The 20,478-nt window shown below is 44.0% G+C and overlaps 1 protein-coding gene across 1 annotated transcript in view; it reads left to right on the top strand.

The window, feature by feature from the left end:
* CFAP221 (cilia and flagella associated protein 221) overlaps positions 1-20,478 on the top strand; it is a 97,931-nt gene that overhangs the window by 15,917 nt on the left and 61,536 nt on the right. The window contains exon 6 of the mRNA XM_034641996.1: positions 15,571-15,674. Within this exon, the coding sequence (XP_034497887.1) occupies positions 15,571-15,674 (104 nt within the window). The remainder of the gene's footprint in view (positions 1-15,570; positions 15,675-20,478) is intronic.

Below are 20,478 nucleotides of genomic sequence, written 5' to 3'. Positions count from 1 at the left end.
AAATGGGTGAATATAGCAACTTTTACAAAAACAGAAGTGGCAAGAAACAGCTAACTTCCTAGTTCATGATTCCTTACTTCCTCTCTCCCCCCTCCCTCCCTCCCTTCTTCCTTCCTTCCTTCCTTCCTTTTCTTTTTTCCCTCCACAAATTTCAAATGACTTTTTGTTTGGATCATAAGCCAGCTTAGGAGTTGAGAACAGTGCTTTAATAAACTGGTGGAAACGATGTGGTTTATAATGCAGACATCTACCAACTTCCCTAGAAACTTCTCCCAAACTATTTTGTACATAAAGCCCTTCATTTATAATCAGAATGAAAATCTCAGCTAAACAGTTTATTAAACTGAGTTATTGTGTATAAGGGTGTGCGATTTTTAAAAATCCTTCAAAAGATAAGCATGCTCCTCTTTTCCTCCAAACATCCTGACAGCAGGCAATGTCTTCCCAAGACTTAATGCACTTTGCTTAATGGCTTTTGACCAAATCTTAACCATCCAAACTGTCTTATGCTACATTCACTCTCAAAATGTCGGGTAGCAGCAGGACAGGAGGGAAGCACTTGAAAGGGCTTTCACCTGAAATGTTCTCTGTTCATCCGAGGCTACCTTGAAGGTTGAAGGTATCATTTGAGTGGGTTCCTTGTTCAGCATTCACTCATTCATCAGACGTTTACTGAAAGCCAGTACGTACCAGGCACTGCTGAGGACACAGAGATGCCTCAGAGCTGATGTCATGACTAAGCAGCCGATCCTAATGTCTAATGCGGTGCATTCGAAGGAAGGACCTAACCCAGTGCAGTGGGAAGTGGGCTGGGGGCAGTTGGGATGCAGGAGCTCAGACATGCCTTCCTAGAGGAGAACGCGTCTGAACTTAGTTTTTGAAGAATAACCAGAAATCAGCTGGCAGAAGAAGAGAGTGGAATAGGAGAGAAGAGGGGTGTTCCAGGCAGGGCAGTAGCTAGGGCAAAGTCAACGATGTGAAATGGCACAGCACCTTTAGCCTGTCTAGAATGTTCGTGTGACTGGATGTAGGTGGCAAGAGCTGTGGCAGGGGAAGCGGGGCAGGGGCTGAGTGAGAAGGGCCTCATAGGCTTTGCTGAGCAATGCAGATTTTACTACTGAAATATTGAAGCAAACGGCACGGTCAGATCTGCCTTTCAGAAAGCTCGTTCTGGGGACTGGGCCCAGGGAGAGAATTGCAGGACGCAAGGCCAGGACCGCAGGTGAGCCAGGGCCCCTGGGACAGTTGGAACAGAGGCGGTGGTGGCAAAATGTCAATGTAGCAGGAGGGTCTCTGGCCAGGTGTCCTAGAAGCAGAAACAAGGATTCATTGCACATGACATAGGCATAACCTATAAAGGAGTGAAGGATGGGGATGGGAGGGTGCCCAGCCCCCCCGCCAAGGGCACTTTCCTGGCAAAAGGCCAAGCAACAGCAGTCCCAGAGCTGGGTGCTGGATGTACCAGCGGGGGGAGGAGAGTGCCAACAGCATCTATTAGAAACCTGCGGCAGGCACACTGGCCCTTGATTTAGACGTCCACTTGTCAACACTCTGTCCGGCCTCATGTGGTTCTGGAGCTGGGCTTCTGGACGGGGGTATGGATTCCATGAGCAGTTGAGCTGATATGAGCTGTCGCCCGGGACAGGTGACAGTCTCCTGGTGGACTGTGCCGGAACTGGAGAGTACACAGGTCAGCTGTCTCTGGGCTGCCTTCCCTCCCCAGGACAGGACAGGGCCTAGCAAGGAGGCTCCGCTCAGTGACACAGCAAGACCTGGGTAGTGGGAGTGGTCTCCCCACATACAAGCCATAACATGAGTTCATTGTCTGCAGAATATTTTGCAAGACAACAAAACCTTCTAGAAGCCAATCTGCTTTTGACTCTCACCATGCACCAACAACTCTAAATATTACCGGTGATGAAAGGCTCCTCCCTACAAGGGCTGACTTGCTCCCAGCCGCTGCTCAGATGCAGGGGAAGATGCGGTCACTTCACTGGTGATCTCCGGTCTCCCCCAGGCCTCATTTTTGTTCCTATCGCAGTGTGCCCTTCCCTGGGAGGCCCATCTGACCATCTCTGGTGGTGCTGAATTGCAGTGGGCGGCTGCTCTTGCTGTGCCCCAGTATGAGGCCCCTCACCTCTATGCACATGAACACCCCCCATGTGGCTCCGTTCGTTTCTGCAGGGGCTGCTTGTGAGGTCAGGCTGGGTGGGGGGGCCAGAAGTGCACGCAGCTCCTGTGCTGCACTCTACACTTGTCCCAGCTGCCTGGAAGCTTCTAGGCCCCACCTCACCCCACCCAGGGGCAACTCCAGCCGGCACCTCCTTCCGCTCTGTCGTCCATGTGTCACTGTGTCTTTTAGAGATGGGACACCTGGCTGCTTGGTGTCTTGCCTCTACCTCTTTCCGCTCCCATCTTAGCTCCTCAAGCTCAGTCTTTCCATTTGAACCTCCTCTTGGAAAACCTGAAGCCCAGCATGGTGTTCTAAGGAAGTTTTAGATTGTTGGAAGACAACGAAGAAGCGGTCCACCAAATCTTGTCTGTCAAAGACTGTTTCTAGTCCCCAACTCATTGCTTCATTCATTCATTTATTCATGACCTCTAAATCTGCCCTCTGACCCCCAATTTGTGGCTTCTGATGTAATGAAACTGCCGACCTGTTTGGTTTCATCCAGATGGTGGTGGCCCACACTGTTTGTTTGTTTTTTTTAACCTTGAATTTGCTGCCAACATTTAAAAACCAAAAAATTAAAAAAAAAAAAAAAGAAGAGGAAGATAACAGCCATGCCGGGCCCACATCCTGCATGGCCACGGTCAGTTCAGTAGGGATGAAACTGAAGGTGCCTCTTTACGGGGCAGTGCCTTTGCCAGCACTCCACAGCCCGCACCACGCCCTGTCGCCTCACACGCAGCCCTCTTCTCTTATTTCTGTTACCTGACCGGCCTGCAAGGACTTTCAATAAAGACACTGAAAAGGAGACAAGGCAATGAAGTGTCGTGTTGGACAGTATAGACCACTAAGTCTCTGGAGCCATTCTGTCTGGATTCCAGTCCAGGCTCTGCTTCATGATGGCTGTGTGACCCTGAAAAAGGACAGCCTCTCTGTGCCGTCTAGAATCCTCATCTGTAAAATGCAGTTCATAAGTGTACTTACCTGGTAGGGGCGCCTGGGTGGCTCAGCCGGTTAAGCGTCCAACTCTTGATTTTGTCTCAGGTCATGATCTCAGGGTCATGAAATCGAGCCCCGTGTAGGGCTCCGCACTCAGTGTGGATTCCGCTTGAGACTCTCTCTCTCCCTCTCCCCCTCCCTTTCCTCCCCACTCGCGCTCTCTCTCTCAAATAAATAAATGTTAAAAAAAAAAAAAAAGTACGTACCTGGCAGAATTGTTCTGAAGATAAAACAGGTTCAAGTAGAACTTATCAATAGTTAACAATATTTGAAACTTTTTAATACTTGATAGTAGTTAAGAACAGTGCTTTGCATGTAGCTACTGATTTAAATTAGCTATCGGCCATCATCATTATCACCACCGAAGAGATTTTTACCTAAGTAACATACAAGTGAGACCCAGACAGGTTGACGCACACTTTAGCAGAGGTAGACACCATATGGAGAAATTGCGATGAGAAGGTTGGAATGGGAAGGCCGGCTTCCAACAGTGAGTGATGGGGCTAACAGCTGAGGGGCAAGGGGGAAGCTCCAGAAGAGCCAGTTCAGGGACTGCGCCCCAGCTGGGGAGAGCGGCCCACTGGCAGGTGTGCGGCAGGGTGGGGCAGGGCAGGGAGGAGGAGCTCTTTTCTCTTGGCCTTTATACTTACAAAAAAAAGCTTTACTGAGATATGATTCACGTATCATAAAATTCACTGATTTAAACACACCGTTGGATGGTTTCAGTATAGGCAGCCATCCTCACGATCAATTTTAGAACGTTGCCAAAAGGAAACTCATTACCCATTTCTCATTTCTCCTTCAAACTTCTAGTCTCAAGTAAACTCTAATTTACTTTCTGTCTCTATAAATTTGCCTATCCTGGACATTCAGATACATGGAACCATGTACTAGGAGGTCTTTTGTGACTGACTTCTTTTATTTAGCATAATGTTTTCCAGGTTCTTGTAACTTACAGCATGTGTCAGCACTGTGTTCCTTTTTATCGCCATTTAATACTCCATTGTGTGCCTTTACCACATTTTGTTTATCCACCAGTCGATGGACATCAGGTGGTTTCCACTTTTTGGCTACTTTGAATAATACCACTGTGAACATTTGTGTGTACGTTTTTATTCAGATATATGTGTTCATTTGTGTGGGGTATATACCTGGGATTGGAACCTCTAGGTTATATGGGAACTCTCTATGTCACATTGTGAGGAACTGCCAGACTACTTTCCAAAGTGACTACACCATTTTTAACTTCTACCAGCGGTGTGTGAGTTCCAACAGCACTTACATTTGTAAATGTCAGAGGAAAGCAATCACGTCTACAGCTAAAGAAAAATTACTGTATATTATGGAGAAAGACAAAGGTTGTGGGAAAACACAAATCTAACAGAAGGTAGATTCAGAGAATGTGTTTTCTCTGTGTATGTAGAATCCATTCAGACAAAATTGCCACAAGTTCTAAGATCTGCACTGAGTACCACCAAACCTGCTTTCTTTCTTTGAGGTTGCCTCTGGGGAGAAGCAACTGTGGTCTGCGTAGCCCTTCTCAGAAGACTGGCTAGCCTTTGGTTCCTTTCCCACAAGATCGTGAAGTAGACTTGTATATATTCATCAACCACATTTTCATTGGCTGCATTTGATAGCTGTAAATTTTCCTTGCTGAAATAAAATTCCATGTGGACATTTGCCAGCTACCTATAAACATCCATGGAGGCTTAAGGTCTGGTAAAATGTATTTTGACAGCTTCTGTAAATAACAAAAAGTTGCATTCCACTTTCTGTCCAACATCTCTAAACCAAACACTATGGGGTGCAGAGGACTTTCAGCTCTCTTTCCCTTTTATAGGTTGAAATTCTGCTTTATAAGGAGTCTAACCACCATGGCTGATTAAATTTCATAATCACTTTATATCTTAGGGAGTACTATAGATAAAATACAATTTTCCCCTGGGGCACCTGGGTAGCTCAGTCGGCTAAACATCTGTCTTCAGTTCAGGTCATGATCTCAGGGTCCTGGGATCAAGCCCCACGGTGGGCTCCTTGCTCAGTGGGGAGTCTGTTCCCCCTATCCCTCTGCCCCTCTGCTCGTGCTCTCTCTCTCTCTCTTTCTTTCAAATAAATAATTAAAATCTTTTTAAAAATACAATTTTCCCCTTCTTATAGATACAAGTAAATAAGAACACGCTTCTATTAGGTGCTGAAATTTAGTGTCTTTCCATTCCTGTGGTTCTAAAAAGATTTGTATACATTCATCTAGCTCTGTAGTTTCTCCAGCAGTGTCTACCTGGTACCCAGTAACTGGTCGGAATCTGTAACAAACCCAGTCAGTTGACCAGTTCCCACCATGGGGTGTCAACTGATCTTCCTTGCACCAAGCTGCCTGTTGACCAGTTGGTTAGTGTGCTCTAGAGGAGCTTACATGAAAGTCACCTGGGTCCTCTCCTGGATTCTCTGTTGCTTCCCCATTTTCCACCCTGGACCTGGTTGGCCCCGCGGGCAAGGCAGTCATGTTGCTCCTAAGCAAGTGGAACTAAGAGATCATCTCAGAGCCGCAGATGCTGTGTAGACCACAGGGTCTCATTAACAACACCAGCAGAGCAGGTCCCTAGCTACGCCATCCAAAGCCAGGAATTTTAGTCTCTGGAACTTTTGCATCATAAGTTTAACAATTTACCAAAGAATGTTTTTCTTTAGGCAGTGAACCTCATGGCTTATTTCAGAAAGCGTGGGAATAGCCAAGGTCAGAATAGGATGTCCAAATGAAACCTAGTTCTCTCACTCCCCTACGGTTGAAAGCGCATGGACCACAGGAGAATGTGCATCCTCCAGGGAGCACTGGGAGGGAAAGATCAACAGTGAGGATGACCAGCATAGACAGCAACCAGGTCCTGTTTCGAATTGTGCCAGTAAAGAGCCTCCGTGTGAAGGGCCCTCAAACCAGCTATAACTGGGTTAGAATGAAGGGGTCAGAATGACTACAACATTGATCTTCAAAAGGATTTTTTGAAGCCCTCCCTACTCAAAGAGAATAAATTCACATTTTTCAGCTCATCGGGGGAAACACACTCCTTATACTATGGACTCATTTTTTATGTCCCAAAGTCAAAGTTGACTTGAAGGAGCAGCAGCATTTTAAGGGAAATATTCTGATGAGGGTGACTTGAGCTCATTGACACACTTGTGCTTTATTTCAGCTCCTACTTGACTTTATCAAGCAGCAGTGAACTTATATTTCAAAATTGATATTCAGAGGGAAAAAAATCACTGTCACTTAACAACAGCCTGAATTTTTACTATGTGAAAAATTCTACCGTATTTTACAGTTAAAATTGCTTGGATTTAATATCCCTTTGCTGACCTAATATTTTGACCCAGTCTCTTTTTATGAATTTTAGCAGGAAAAGAAAATCATCCCACTCCTAAACCTTAAGGATAATAATAATAATAATAATAATAATGATGAAGGGGCATAAATGCTTCCTCCTTTCATTCAGCAGAAGTGGGTGCCAACTTGAGACAGTCAACAAAGGGAACTTTCAATGGAAGGCCTTAATTTTTTTTTTTCTTAAAAATGCTGAGTTCTAGATTTTTGACTCCTGGGGAAAGTGATGAAAGGCTAGAAAACTGAAAATGGGGAAAGCGATATTGACCTCATTAAAGCATGGCTTGAATATTGTAATAGTCTGTTTTTCTCCCTTAGATTTTGTACAAATTTGATTTGAAAATTGCTCACTTGGTTCGCATGGGGCTCAGGGACGGAGCGGCACCAGCATTTGGCCAGCACCTAGAGCAAATGAATGTGTGTATCAGGGCAGTAATGAAAGGTGGGGTATTTCTGTAGCTTAGGATGCTCTGTAGCACAAAGGAGCAACAGGGAGGACTAAGTCTTTGTATACATTCTTGGAATGATTCCTTAAACTCCACAGCGTATACCTTTGTGACTTACATGAAACTACCAAGCTGGCATCATGGACTAAGTAGTAAGAACTTTAAAATGTTCTACATTTTAAATTCTACAAAAAATATTCAGAGGTCGGGTCCCAATTCTGATATTTAAGAATAAATACAACACAAAGAGTTTCCGTGTCTACCCAAAGCACATTCCTGGAAGCAGCAGAGACAAACACTGTGGATTGTTTTTGGTGCTGGAGAGATACCCCTAAATGGAAAGTGTTTTCTGGGCACTTCTCCTTCTTGCTTGGCTTATACAGCAGTCAGATCTCACACCAAGCTCTGTCCAAGCAGCCACTTCTGGTCACCCCTGCTGCTGTTCTCCATGCCCCGCATCCAGGTCGGTGGTACCTGCGTGCATGGACGTGTGTGCGTGTGCATACACACACACGCACATACATGTGTGCTATTCACATCGTTTCTAGAGAGGTGCCTGGGTGGCTCAGTCAGTTAAGTGTCCAGCTCGGTTTCAGCTCAGGTCCTGATCTCAGGGTCATGAGATCGAGCCCCGTGTCGGTTCCACGCTCAGCAGGAGTCTGCTTGCATAGTGTCTCTCTGCCCCCGCACTCACACTCTCACTCTCTCAAATAAATAAATAAATCTTTTTTTAAAAAACAAAACATGGTTTCTAGAATGTGATTATTTGATGCTTGTCAGGTTACTTGAAAAGAGTAACTAGCAACCAGTCAACTGAATTGTGACTCTTTTTTCTTAAAGAGTTGCTTTCTCTTCAATATGCCCAACATTTCTCACAAAAATTTCTCATCTATCACCATTTCAAGATCGAAATCATTGGAATGTAAATTGCTTTGCTTTAAAAATTCATTTCTTACTCCTCTTCCGAGTGAGCTTTTTGTTCTGATAATTGCTGGTGGGTAAGCCGCAAGCCCGTAAGCCAGCAGCTGGGTGCCCTGCTGGCCTTGTCAGGCTGAACATCACAGGTGTCTGAGCTCTGAGGAGGTGTGTTTTGAATGCAGTCAGCGTGTGGTCCCTTGTGCCCTCTATTCTAAAAGAAGAAAAGGCCTCGAAGTAGTTTTTAGCATATCCTCTTACCTTCTCTGAATAAATGCTGTATTTTTCTCAATAAAAGAAGAAATCAACTGCAGGAGGCTTTTCATCTCCCTTCACATCACACTTCAGTTGCTTCCTTTCTCTTGAATGTGACTTTCGTCCTGATGCCAGATGTCCCTGTTCTCTGGTCTCGGCCACAGGCCCTGCTCTGACTCAAAGGAGCCACCCCCCAATTTCACTCCTTATCCCATCTTATCGCACATTATCTGCTACTCGAGTGAGTTGTAAGGTGCTGTTTTCTCTAATGTGTATCATTTATATGAATACTTTCATTTTTAAGTGAAGTTAATGTTTAATTTTTCAAAGCTATTTTATATTGTATGAAAAACCACTTATAGGAGGTCCTTTGGAGTAGTCAAATTCAGAGACAAAAAATAGAAGGAGTGGGGGTTGCCAGGGGTGGAGGGAATGGGGGAAGGGGAGCTCATGTTTACTGGGGACAGAGTTTCAGTTTTCCAAGATGAAAAGAGCTCTGGAGAAGGATGGTGGTAATAGTTGTACAACAATATGAATGTGCTTGATGCCACTGAACTGTAGGCTGAAAAATAGTTAAAATGCTAAATTTTATGTCTGTGTTACCGTATTTTGTTACAGTGGTTTAAAAAAAAAACATGAATAGGGCACGTATTATCTCTGCAGATGGCAGATAACATGTCATGGTCACTTCTAACTTTTTCCGCATTCAGTTCCATTCCATCCCCTAGAGAAATGCCTTAGCTTCTTTTACCAAGAATGCAGAGGTGACCTCATTTAATTCTGGTTGTTCCCTAGGGTTCCACCTTTTCCTAAGCTACAGAGGCATGAGTGAAGGCAGGGAGTGGGGGGTTTTACCAACAGGGAGGACTAAGCAATTATGTTGAGGAAAGAGTTGAACCAAAGGCAAGTAAGGAGCTCAAAGGCCAGGCCAGCAAGAGAAGGGCATCGAACCTCCCTGAATCTTTGATTTCTTCTTGCTCTGTGCCTGCAATATTGGTCTAAGCTTAGGCTAAAATGAGGGTGGTGTTTAATTCTCTAGGTGTAAAAAATAATTAAATGCCCGCTACTTGAACATTTCTTTGTGTAAACCTGTGTTTGTCTTTATTTGACTATATCATTAAGGCTCATGGGTCCACTCTGCTTCCCGTTTGAGGTTCCAATCCCGGTGAGATTAATTGTGTCTTTGAAAATAAGATAAGCAGCACATGAAAGTTCATAAGAACATAAATTATCTTAGATAAAAGGGCATACTTTGAAATTTGAAACATAATTTACCCTCAACTCTTTATATCTTTTCAAATCATTGCCTGTTTGGGGGGTTGGGGGTCTGGCTTATCAGGCGACTAATCATTTTGTCTGATTTCTTTCTGGTTTGGGGATCACATGCTGAATGCAACAATTTACATGTAAAGCTTACAGGAAAATAATTAGCCAGCCCCCAGATTTCTTCCCCTGTCTCTACGTGCATGGCAGTGCTTGAGAGGAAGTTAGTAACATTTGAGAAAAGATCTTGGGATTTTTCTGGGCTTTTCCCACTGTTGGGATAATTAAAGGAAACGCCTTCTAAAAAACTCAACAAATAAGGCACAAAAGGCTCGGTTTCAAAGAGAATGCAATGGATGTCATTGATATTCCTTGATATTAGAGACCAAAGAGAGGTAATAAGGTATAGCAGTGACCAGCTCAGGATCTGGGATCCTGCCTTTAATTTCCCCTCATCTCTTATGAACTGCGTGTCCTTGGACTACCCTTTAGGTCAGCTCATTTATCCATAAAATGGGCATAATAATAGTACATATCAAGTTGTCAGGGGGGCTAACCAAAATATAAGCCTAGTGACTGGTACATATGAAGGGCTAGTACAAAAAAAAAAAAGACTTTAAAATTGCCCAGTTAGGATTGCAACCAGAAATGGGGGATAAGGTCATCATTCACTAAAGAAGAAGCAAGAAAGAGAGAATGCTGTTTGGGGCCATTTCTATTGCTTTGTAACAAATCACCCTAGAAGCGGTGCTTTCAAAGAACAGCAATCCCTCGTTTTGTTTGTGGGGGGACCATGTGGGCAGACCCAGTGGAGAAGGTCCTCAGTCCCTCTGGAGTCAGTGGGGGGCTGAAAGATCCACTTTTCAAGATGCGGCACTTGCACGGGCTATCCTCTGGGTCCTCAGCCGGGCCGAGGGCTGGGAGCCTTGGTTCGCTCCCCAGGCTGCTAGGGCTTTCTTACAACATGGTGAGTAGGTTGCCGGGTGAGTATGTCAAGAGCAGCAAGAGGTGCCCATTTCTTAGGCTTGGCCTCACGAAAGGCGTACAGCATCCTTTCCATGGCATTCTGGCAATTAAGTCGTCCTAGAGCCCAGATTTCAGGGAAGAAGACCTGGACTCCCCCTGTCAATGGAAGGAGTGTGGAAAGAGGTCACAGAGTTGTTTTAAAGTTGCTACCGCGTATGACCCCAAAGCATGCCCAGGTGCGATTTTTTCACGAGCCTTCTGTACATTTGCAAGGGAAAGACTGTGGCATGCTGCCCACATCTTTAGATCTATCCAATGATCCCTCATCAATGAGCAGCTGACAAAGGAAAAGTCCTACAGAATTGACATGTGACGGTCAGTGTTATAGTTTAAATTATCCATACATGTCTGGGAGGAGGCCTCCCTTTATTTCAAGGGTGTGTCCCTTAGATTTTATACAGGCCTCAGAGCTAATGGTTCATTTATTGTGCCGTCTGAGTCCAGCATCTTGCCATAAGTTAGCAATTGCCATGCTGTTGTCAGTTAACCTTCATTCTCCCAGAAGGAGTCGAATCCTATGTATGGCAATGTGCTTATTCCGCTCTCTGCACACTGAGATTTTGGAACTAGGGAGGAAATTTGATTTTAAGTTATCTACAAATTCACAAGATCATTCCTTCTCTCAGAAAAACCTTGGTTACTTCCTTGACAAATCTAATGTTAAATTTTAGGGTAAATGATAAAAATAACATCAGACTAAGGTAAAAACAAATGTTATATAATTAACTGGATATCAGTGGGATGTTTGGCCCTCTACTAGCATTTATTTAGAGAAGGGAGAAGGAAGAAATTTGAATTTATATTATTTTATAATATCTAATTTCCATAAGGCAAATTTGTACACTCTTCTTCTAATAGGCATACAACTTGTACCTAATCATGATATAAGTCTAGTATTTAAAAGGTTTGGGTTGGGGCACCTGGGTGGCTCAGTGGGTTAAGCATCTGCCTTTGGCTCAGGTCATAATCCCAGGGTCGTGGGATCAAGCCCCACATCGGGATCTCCGCTCAGTGGAGAACCTGCTTCTCCCTCTCCCTCTGCCTGCCATTCCCCTGCTAGTGCGCACGCGCACTCCCTCTCTGTCAAATAAATAAATAAAATCTTTTAAAAATATATTTAAAAGGTTTGGGCTGGGAGGCACCTGGCTGGCTAATTCAGTGGAATGTGTGACTCTTGACCTCAGGGTTGCATGTTCAAGCACCACATTGGGTGTAGAGATTACCTAAAAAAATTCTTAAGAGAGTCTGGGTGTTGCGTAAGACTGATGAGTCATAGACCTGTACTCTTGAAATAAATAACACAATATATGTGAATTTTAAAAAATCGTAAGAAAAAAATAAATGTGATATAACAAGCACTGGTGTTATATAAGACTGATGAATCACTGAACTCTACCTCTGAAACTATAATACACTACATGTTAATCAGTTGAATTTAAATTAAAAAACTAAATAAAGAAATAAAAAGGCTTGGGTTGGATTTTATTCAAAATAGGGAATAATTCTTTTAAAGTACTTGGTGTATTTTTATACATCATTTTAAAGTACTTTATATTTACACATAGCCTTAGCATAACTGATAAAATGTTTGAATAATAAAGTAGCAGGGATAGAAGTTGTGGTTAACTTCCGAAGTACCAGCTTCTATCTGCTTTGATACTTTAACTGGCTGCTCCCTCTAAGTTAGAAGAACTCAGAGTCCTATTGATGCCTCAGGAATCATAGGCGTGAGATAGGTACACTTATTCACGCATCTTCGGTGTAGGTCACTTTTAATGGTATTTAACATGGGTGTTTAGTTTAGAATCTCTAAGTCTCCTTAGAATCTAATGGGATTTTGGTTTTTTTCAAATATGAAAAATTTCTAAATAACCTTTATATTTGTCAAAATTCCTTGCGACCCGAATTCATCTAGATTGTGCTGGATTCGTGATTACGGTGGTCATCCTTGTGGATTTGACACCCATAGTGTGAACTGCAGTGATGGAAGCAAATCTGTGTTACCTGCACTGCTGTGTCTCCTTCTGAATCAGGTTACTTGGAATTTTGTGCCCTTAAGGAATTGTTTGTTTTTCCAGACTGGTTCATGCATCAGGAACTTGGCTTCACGTAATCATCGCTAAGCAAATACCCTGACACATGTTCTATGGGAATTATCAGAGTGCTAAAATTCATTTAAATTTGGGCATATATAAAAAGGCCCAGCAGTCTTTTTTTTGCTTTCAGTTCAGGAAAATGCAAACATGCAGCTCTTAGCAGAACATTCTTGGGCAGCCGGCTTTGCCTCCCTGGGCAGCCCTGAGCAGATTCCTGGGATTGCCAACCCAAGCGCCATCCAGCTCATGTGATGGTGGGAGTCACTGGCCTGATCCTCAGAGACCAGGTCTGAGCAGTTTAGACTTGACATTGACCATCACCCAAGGCTACTCACTTCTTGAGAGGCGTATGTAACTTGTACTCTTAGTTTTATCTCCCCAGTGCCGCGGCATGGCTAATGTCCAGTGGGGCCCGAGTATCCATTAGGGTAAATTGCCTTGAAAATATAATGACCTTTATGTGCCCTGTGTTTCAGAATTAGGAAGTATCTCAGAAAGTTACAATGAACTGGGTACTCCTAGAGAGCCTGACTGAGGACAGGGTTTATGAGCTTGGTAAAAAAAACCTATGAAGGGCTCAAATCTTTGTTGGCTGAAGAGATTTCTCTGTATAATGATCCTTATCTTGAATTTATATCACCAAATATAACTGACAAAATTAATATGTAGAATTTACGAATTAATAAGAGAACAGAACAACTTCGTAGAAAAAGAGGCAAAGATTCTGTCTGGGCGATTCATAGAAGACAGAACCCAAATGGATACATATGAATACAAGAAGCTCAACCCCAAAGCAATGAATATGAAAATAAAATGAGATACCATTTCCCCCCATCAGGTCGGAAAAAGTTAAAATGTCGGAAAACCCTGGAGCTCTCGGAGGCTGCTAATGGAAATATACATTGGTAAAAAGACGTTGGAGAGCATTCTGGCCAGATCTAGTGAAGTTGAAATTTGACTTTAGTACTACCCAGCAATCCCGTTCCTCGGGTATTCCTAGAGTAGCTGAGCTTACAGAGGTATCAGGAGTCACACCCAAGGATTGTCACTGCCACGTTGCAATAGTGAAAAAACGCAAACAACCTAAATGCCCTTCATTAAGGGAGTAGGTAAGCGAGGGTGACGTAGTCATGGAATAGAATACTCATCACTAGTGAAATGAACGAGCAGTATCGTAAAAATCGTATAGCATGGACAAATCTCAGAAAGATAGCATTGAGCAACATTATTAACTAGTTTTAGAGCACTATTGTTGAAAAATAATACAATATTATAGATTTTGTGAATACCTCTGTATGTAGGTATTATAAAAATGCATGGGAATGATGGACAGTGGAGGCGGGGGTAGGGATCAGCCCTGGGGAGGGACAAAGTGGAGGAAGAGGAGAGGTGTACAGGGAGTTTTGAGTGTTCTGCAATGTTTTATTTCTTAAAAAATAAAACACCGGCTTACTCAAAGCAGAAGATTTGAGAGATTGGTAGTGGATAAAAGGATCTCTATTATATTATTCTCTATAACTTTCTTAACATTTAGAATATTCCAGAAATTTTTAAAAGGTAATGAATTTAAAGCCAAATAAAAATGCTCTTGGGAGAATTTTTAAAAACCACATTTGGACTATACTGTATCTCCAGAATTATTACAGAAAAAGAGTTATTTTACTTTGCTCCAACAAATATTTGTTGAGTGTTTGCCCTGTGCAGGACTCTGGAATTTTGTTGACGTTATGCTGGAGATGCTAGTCTACTTGCTAGTAGACTCAGCTCTGCTTTCATAGGACTTAGTGTCTCCCAGGTAGACAGGCACTGGGCAGGTAAGGAAGCGGGTCCTGATGGGAAAAGTCCCCAGGCAAACGAGGTCGGGATGGGCACCACTCAGAAGGCAGCATGCTAGTTGGCCTGGCAGCTCTACTCAACCCGATTACAGTCACATTCTCCGACACCGACTGGGAAATGGGAGGGAAGCACAGTTGGCAGGAAGGCTCTCACCAAAAGGTTAAGAGGGAGAGACCAATCCCTGGGCAGGAAGGCCAGATGGGCCATGAGGGCTCAGGAGTTATGGGGTAGAGAAGGGAGGAGGCAGAAGGAAATGCGGGGATGGAGGGCAGGGCTGAGTCTCATAGGGGAGGAGCTCAATGTCCAGCTGCTGAAAGGGGCCCAGATAACCTCCCACCCCAGCTCTGCGTCTGTGGGGATGCCAAGTGACAGCTAGAGAACTCAGCTTCTCCATGCCTTGCTCATCCCGCAAACTCTGGCCCACGTGGGTTTGGCCGGATAGAAGGAGAGGACGTGAGGAGAAGCTCAGGGCTCTGTGAGCGACCCCACAGCTGTAGCAACTCCCGCAGTACCGTAAGGGACAACCTCAAGCACACCCAGAAGTTGGACTTGTCTGGTGGGGGAGCATTTCTGAATTCACAGACGCTCGCTGGGTCCTCTACTGTTGTTGGCATTCTTACCAAATAAGGAGTCTCTGGCACATTTCAGTCAGACACAACCGGAGGTGTGGTTTCTTCAACACCATCTAGGTCCAAGCTCCATAAAGGCCAGCGGCTTCCCAGGCTTCTCTGTGTAAAGCCTGCTCATTCAGTGTTCCCTAGCTTCCCTGGGGCCCGTTATGTGGCAGAGAAGCCCTTTCCCTGCGACCGTGAGAGTCCACGGAATAAACCTGACAGTACGTGAGAAGCAGTGTGGACAGAGGTGTTTGGAGTGCGGAAACTGGGACCCATGGACCTGCCTTGAATCCCACTTCTGCCACTAACTGGCTGTGTCACCTTGGGCGGGACACTTACCCTCTCTGGTGCTTCGTGTGCCTTGTCTGCAAGTGGGGTTGATCACAGTACCACCTCATGGGATTAGAAGAGATCATATCTGGGACGTGGATGTGACAGGTGGCACCCAGGAGTTACTGCAGCTCCGTCGACTATCGTCACTGTTGCGGTTGTTTATTATGTGACTTGAGTCTCTATTCCTTGATATCAAAAGAAGTAGTTATCAAGAATAAAATTTTTTCCTTTTTTTTTTCAGCAAAAAACACGTTATCCCTTTGCAGTGCAGCTGCCCCGTAGACTTTGAGTTTCATATCACTTTGATTCAGTCTCATGAAGCTTTTACTGTTGACCCAGTATCAGGTAAGGAGAATCAGATTTCAAGTTCCTTTAGGGTTCTCAGATCAAAGATAATTTGGAGAGCAGGTCTCAAGTTACAAAAGAGAATAAACTACATTTGAATATGGTATTTTCACATGTAACATAACAAATGTGATGTGTCTGACATATTGTAAATTGGGATCGGACACTCGGGAATGAGGACACTTTGGGATCATTTTTATCGTGCAGATAGTTTATAACAGTGTCCAGGTAAATGTCTTCCAAGATCAAAACTTGAAATCGGAAGTTAATCCATTCCTCTTCTAATTTTGGCTTTTGGTGTATCCTTTTCACTCAGTTTCCAATGAAATGGGAATATCCTCTCTTACCAAGCTTTTGGGATATTTTTGAAGGCTGTCATGAATTTATTACACGCGTTGTATGGATGGTCTGCCTTTGCCTGCCCCAAAGGGCATAGATTCTAATGCTGCTCAGAAGGCTTGAAAGTGAAATTGCCATCTGAAGTGATTTCTGCTTCCCAGTTTCTGTCTCTTGATGTTTGGGTTTGGGCTTTAAATATCCGTCCACAGTCTTCTGCTGTGAACACGAAAATAGTTTTGTTTTTGAATGTCTGGGTAGGTATCCATTAATCTCCTGATTGCGAGTACATATATGAGTGTTCAAAGCAGAAATTTTGAATGACTTCTAAATTATGAGATGTATATAGATTATTTCCTAGAGAACCAGGAACCATTCTGGGATTTTTGAAATACAATGTAGCTTACTATTTATATTGCAAAAACAAAACAAAACAAAACAGTACTTGATTCTCTTTCTAGAGAGAAGCTTTATTACTTTTAGGCTTTAAAGGGAAGAGAGAATAAGTGGTTACCAAAATTATTCTATACAAGATTATATTTCTGCTTTTGATTATAGTCGATGTTCTCACTGTAAGCCTTTTGGTAGAATAATCATAGTAGCACTTTCTTAGTGATTGTTATGTGCCAGGCACTATTCCAGGTGATAGATACAGATATATTTTATAAGTACATATATATTTAATCTATACCACAACCATGTAAGATTGGTGCAATTATTATTATTTCCATTTTATGGACATAGAAATGAAGCACCAAGGGGTTAAATAACTTGTCCAGGGACACTCAGGAGTAAGTGGCAGAGGTGGGATTTGAAACCAGTCATCCTGGTTCCAAAGTCTGTGCACTGCCTCATAAAATACAAATTGAATTTTCATCTTAAGTCTGAAGAGGTTATAAGAGTTTGACCTTCGAGGTAAGTTGGTAAAGTGAGCTAACTTCTGTGATCTTAGTCTAGACTCTACTTGAGATATGATGGCAAGACAGAGGCGGGACTCCTGTCCTGCCCTGGGCTATCAGACCACACTGGACCTCTGGGACTCTCCCTGAAAGCCAGGTGCTAAGACAGATCCAGATAAACCCCAGTGAAAGAGCGTCAGGTCAGTGTAGGAACAGGGAGAAGAGAAAGATACTGGAGGCAGGCCAGCTGTGTCAGTAACAAGAACCACTATGGTGTAGGGACATCTGAGTGGCTCAGTCGGTTAAGTGTCTGCCTTCAGCTCAGGTCATGATCCCGGAGTCCAAGGATCAAGCCCCACATCCAGCTCCCTGCTCAGCAGGGAGTCTGCTTCTCCTTCTGCCCCTCACCCTGCTCATGCTCTCTCTCTCTTACTCTCTCATTCTCAAATAAATAAATAAAATCTTCTAAAAATTTATTAAAAAAAAAAAAAGAATCACTATCTTGTGAAAAGGAATGACCTTGGGCCCGGCGGTTCCTGGTGCATTGTCAGAGATGCCCAAATATGAAATTGGTCTCTTACCAAGTAGCTAGTCCATCATCACTGAGGACTGGTGGGAATATTGCTGAAGGGAGTCAGCAGATGGGGCTTAGAGTAGGGCAGGACCCCAAGACGTTGAACGCATATGACAGCTATGCCAAGGGACCCATCCCTGGTGATTTGCTCTGGGAAGGGTCTGGTTTTCTGTACTGGTAACGAGCAGCTCCCTGTGATCCTGATGTGGACATTCCCCAGAGTGGTGTTTGGCAATCACTGGACTAGGTTCATCTCTATGATCCTGCCCCACTTGATGATCTAGAATTCCATGAAGCTCCGTAGACAGAAGGGAACCACCAAGATTTCTGAGCAATTGTGATAGGAGCTCTTTTTTAAGAAAGGTCAGTACAGCTGCCGTGTGCAGGGGTGACTGAGGTGGGTAGAGGCAGGAGACCAGGAAATCATTGTGTTGGGAATGAAATCACGTAGGCCTTGAGAGCCTGAACTAAGCTGGTGTCAGTAGCAAGGCAAAGGCAGGGGGAATTGGGAAGACAGTGAGAGGCTCTTATGGCCAAGCTGAACTTCTGCAAAGAACTATGTCCTGAGATATGGAATTTTAATCTATCAAAAGGTTTTTTTTTTTTAAGGATTTCATTTATTTATTTGACAAAGAGAGACAGCCAGTGAGAGAGGGAACACAAGCAGGGGGAGTGGGAGAGGAATAAGCAGGCTCCCAGCAGAGGAGCCTGATGTGAGGTTCGATCCCAGAACGCTAGGATCACACCCCGAGCCGAAGGCAGACACTTAACGACTGAGCCACCCAGGTACCCCTACCAAAAGGGTTTTGAAACACAGCCTATTCAAAACCCGAGGACTACATACGTGAGCAAATACAGTGTTGAGCATAGATGGATGATCACTATAGACGAAACACTTAAAAATTATGCAGGCGTGTCTCCGTACCCTCAGATTGTAAATTGCACAGCCACATAATTCAGACAAATGGGTGATCTGTGAGCACTTTGTCTGATCCATCTGATGAGCTTTCTGGTTGTTCCGGCGCTTTGTTTGTTGCTTGTCTTTTTTTTAAATTCCTCCTTTAAGTGAAATTAAGTTGAATATACCAGTTTGCAAGCTGGGGACAGAAATTTCCACGTCACGTAGGTACTGATGAAATGTACAGCCGTGGGATGGAGAGGAGGTGGCCCAGGGAGGGGGTGTGTCTAGACAAGAGAGGTGGACGGGCGCTCAGAGGACACCGAGGGGAAAGTGGGCCCGGGACAGAGATCCGGGAGGAAAATCAAGGGAGTTTGATGCAAGAGAAGGCATAAGGGAGGGTGGGAGAGAGTGAATGAATGAACGAACAAATGAGAACAAGCCAGGGCTCTTGAACTTTAGGTCCCCGCCTTATGTTTTGAAATGTTCTGCCACGTGTGGATGGCATTTGCTTTACAAACTGGTCTCCTCCTAGGCTGGACCCCTCGGCCTCCTCAGGAGCTATTTTATGAGGCTTAGTGCAGTCCTGGTCCACTGGTCTCTCAGGCATCTTCTTGCTTTGGCCCCCCTTTGCCCATGTTTTGCATGCATCTGTTACACATCTTTGAGGCTATGGAATTTACGATGACTTCTACTCACCTGCACCAAAGAGCTCTGGTTGCGTGGACAGTGAATGTGCTTCGGGTGGCACATAGCCCAGGCAGGCCCTGGGCTCTTCTGACTTGCCGGGCATCTGACTTGACTCATAGGTCTTCAGTTGGACAGTTGCAGATTGCTTTTTGGCCAGTAAGTCCCTACTGCCCCCATTTTACAAATTGGGCCCCGATAGGCTAAGAACCGTGGGTAAGTTTTACATGAGAATGTATAATGATAGACACTCTTTTGGGCAAATCTTAGTAACTGATTATCTAAAGGCTGTGGAGACATCCGTGGTCCACGGGGTTATAAAACAACGTCTTCTCCAGGAGCTAGAAGCATCATTTATCCATGCCTTCCAGGCATTTTGTGCTCAGGCTTGCCAAATGAAAAAATTTGAATAAAGCTAATTTGACTTACAAGATATGGCTCTGACATAAGGCCCCCAACTTTAACGCAACTGGCCATTTGCCCACTGGGCATTCTTAGGATGCATGTGTGCCCTAGAGCTGTCAGGAACTGGGTCTGTGGATGGTGCCAAGATCTTCCCCGAAATTGGGGAAAAGAAGTAAAGGATTTTGTGAACTTCTGCCTGTTGCTGACAAGAAATCATATACAATTAAAACATCAAGAACACTCTGTTGATAATTTTGGAAGAGCCAGCAGTACATGACTTTGGCCAAGTTCTTATTAGTGTTGGAGAACAGCCAAATGCCACAAAAATTGTAGAACTTATTTACTTTGGACCACTTTGAGATCCTGGACGTTCACTTGGTGTCGCGTACACCAGGAAGAATGCATGCAACTCATAGCAATAGCAAATTGTAGCATAAAATAGCAAATTTTAGCATAAAATGGCTAGTTAAGAGTTCCCGAGGACTATTGCCCAAAGTTCTTAGAGAAAGTTTTAATACTTTCGTTCTCTTTTTTCCCCAATTATGAGGAATATATCAGCCATTATAAATAATTTGATGTTTTGCATTTTCTTATGAAATGCAAATTTATGACAATTTTATATTGATTTGGGAGTAATCCCAGAACCTCTGCCCTTGCTTTGGACCCAGGCTACTTTTTGGTTATAAGCATTACCTGTGGGCCCAGGTCCACCAACCCTTCAGGCAGCACATCCTGGCAAAGAATGGTTTCCATTCCCTGGGATGAGCATAGGACACCATAAACACAGCACCCTACCTGTCCTAGTCCAAGGCACCTCCGTGCACCTCCTACTCTGGGGGGCCATAGGCACTTGATCCCTAGTCCAATCACGTGATCTCAGTTGGATTCACTCACACTCCTGCAACACCTGCAAAGTCCTGCCCATACCCCAGCATTTACCTGTTTAGGTTTCTAAAGGAAGTGAATGTTAACACATTTTTTTTCCTCTTTCTTCTTCAAAGCCCC

The sequence above is a fragment of the Ailuropoda melanoleuca genome, chromosome 2 (genome assembly GCF_002007445.2).
Source record: "Ailuropoda melanoleuca isolate Jingjing chromosome 2, ASM200744v2, whole genome shotgun sequence".
Lineage (NCBI taxonomy): Eukaryota > Metazoa > Chordata > Mammalia > Carnivora > Ursidae > Ailuropoda > Ailuropoda melanoleuca.
The sequence above is the reverse complement of the archived record's forward strand: the minus strand, read 5'-3'. Positions and strand labels throughout refer to the sequence as shown.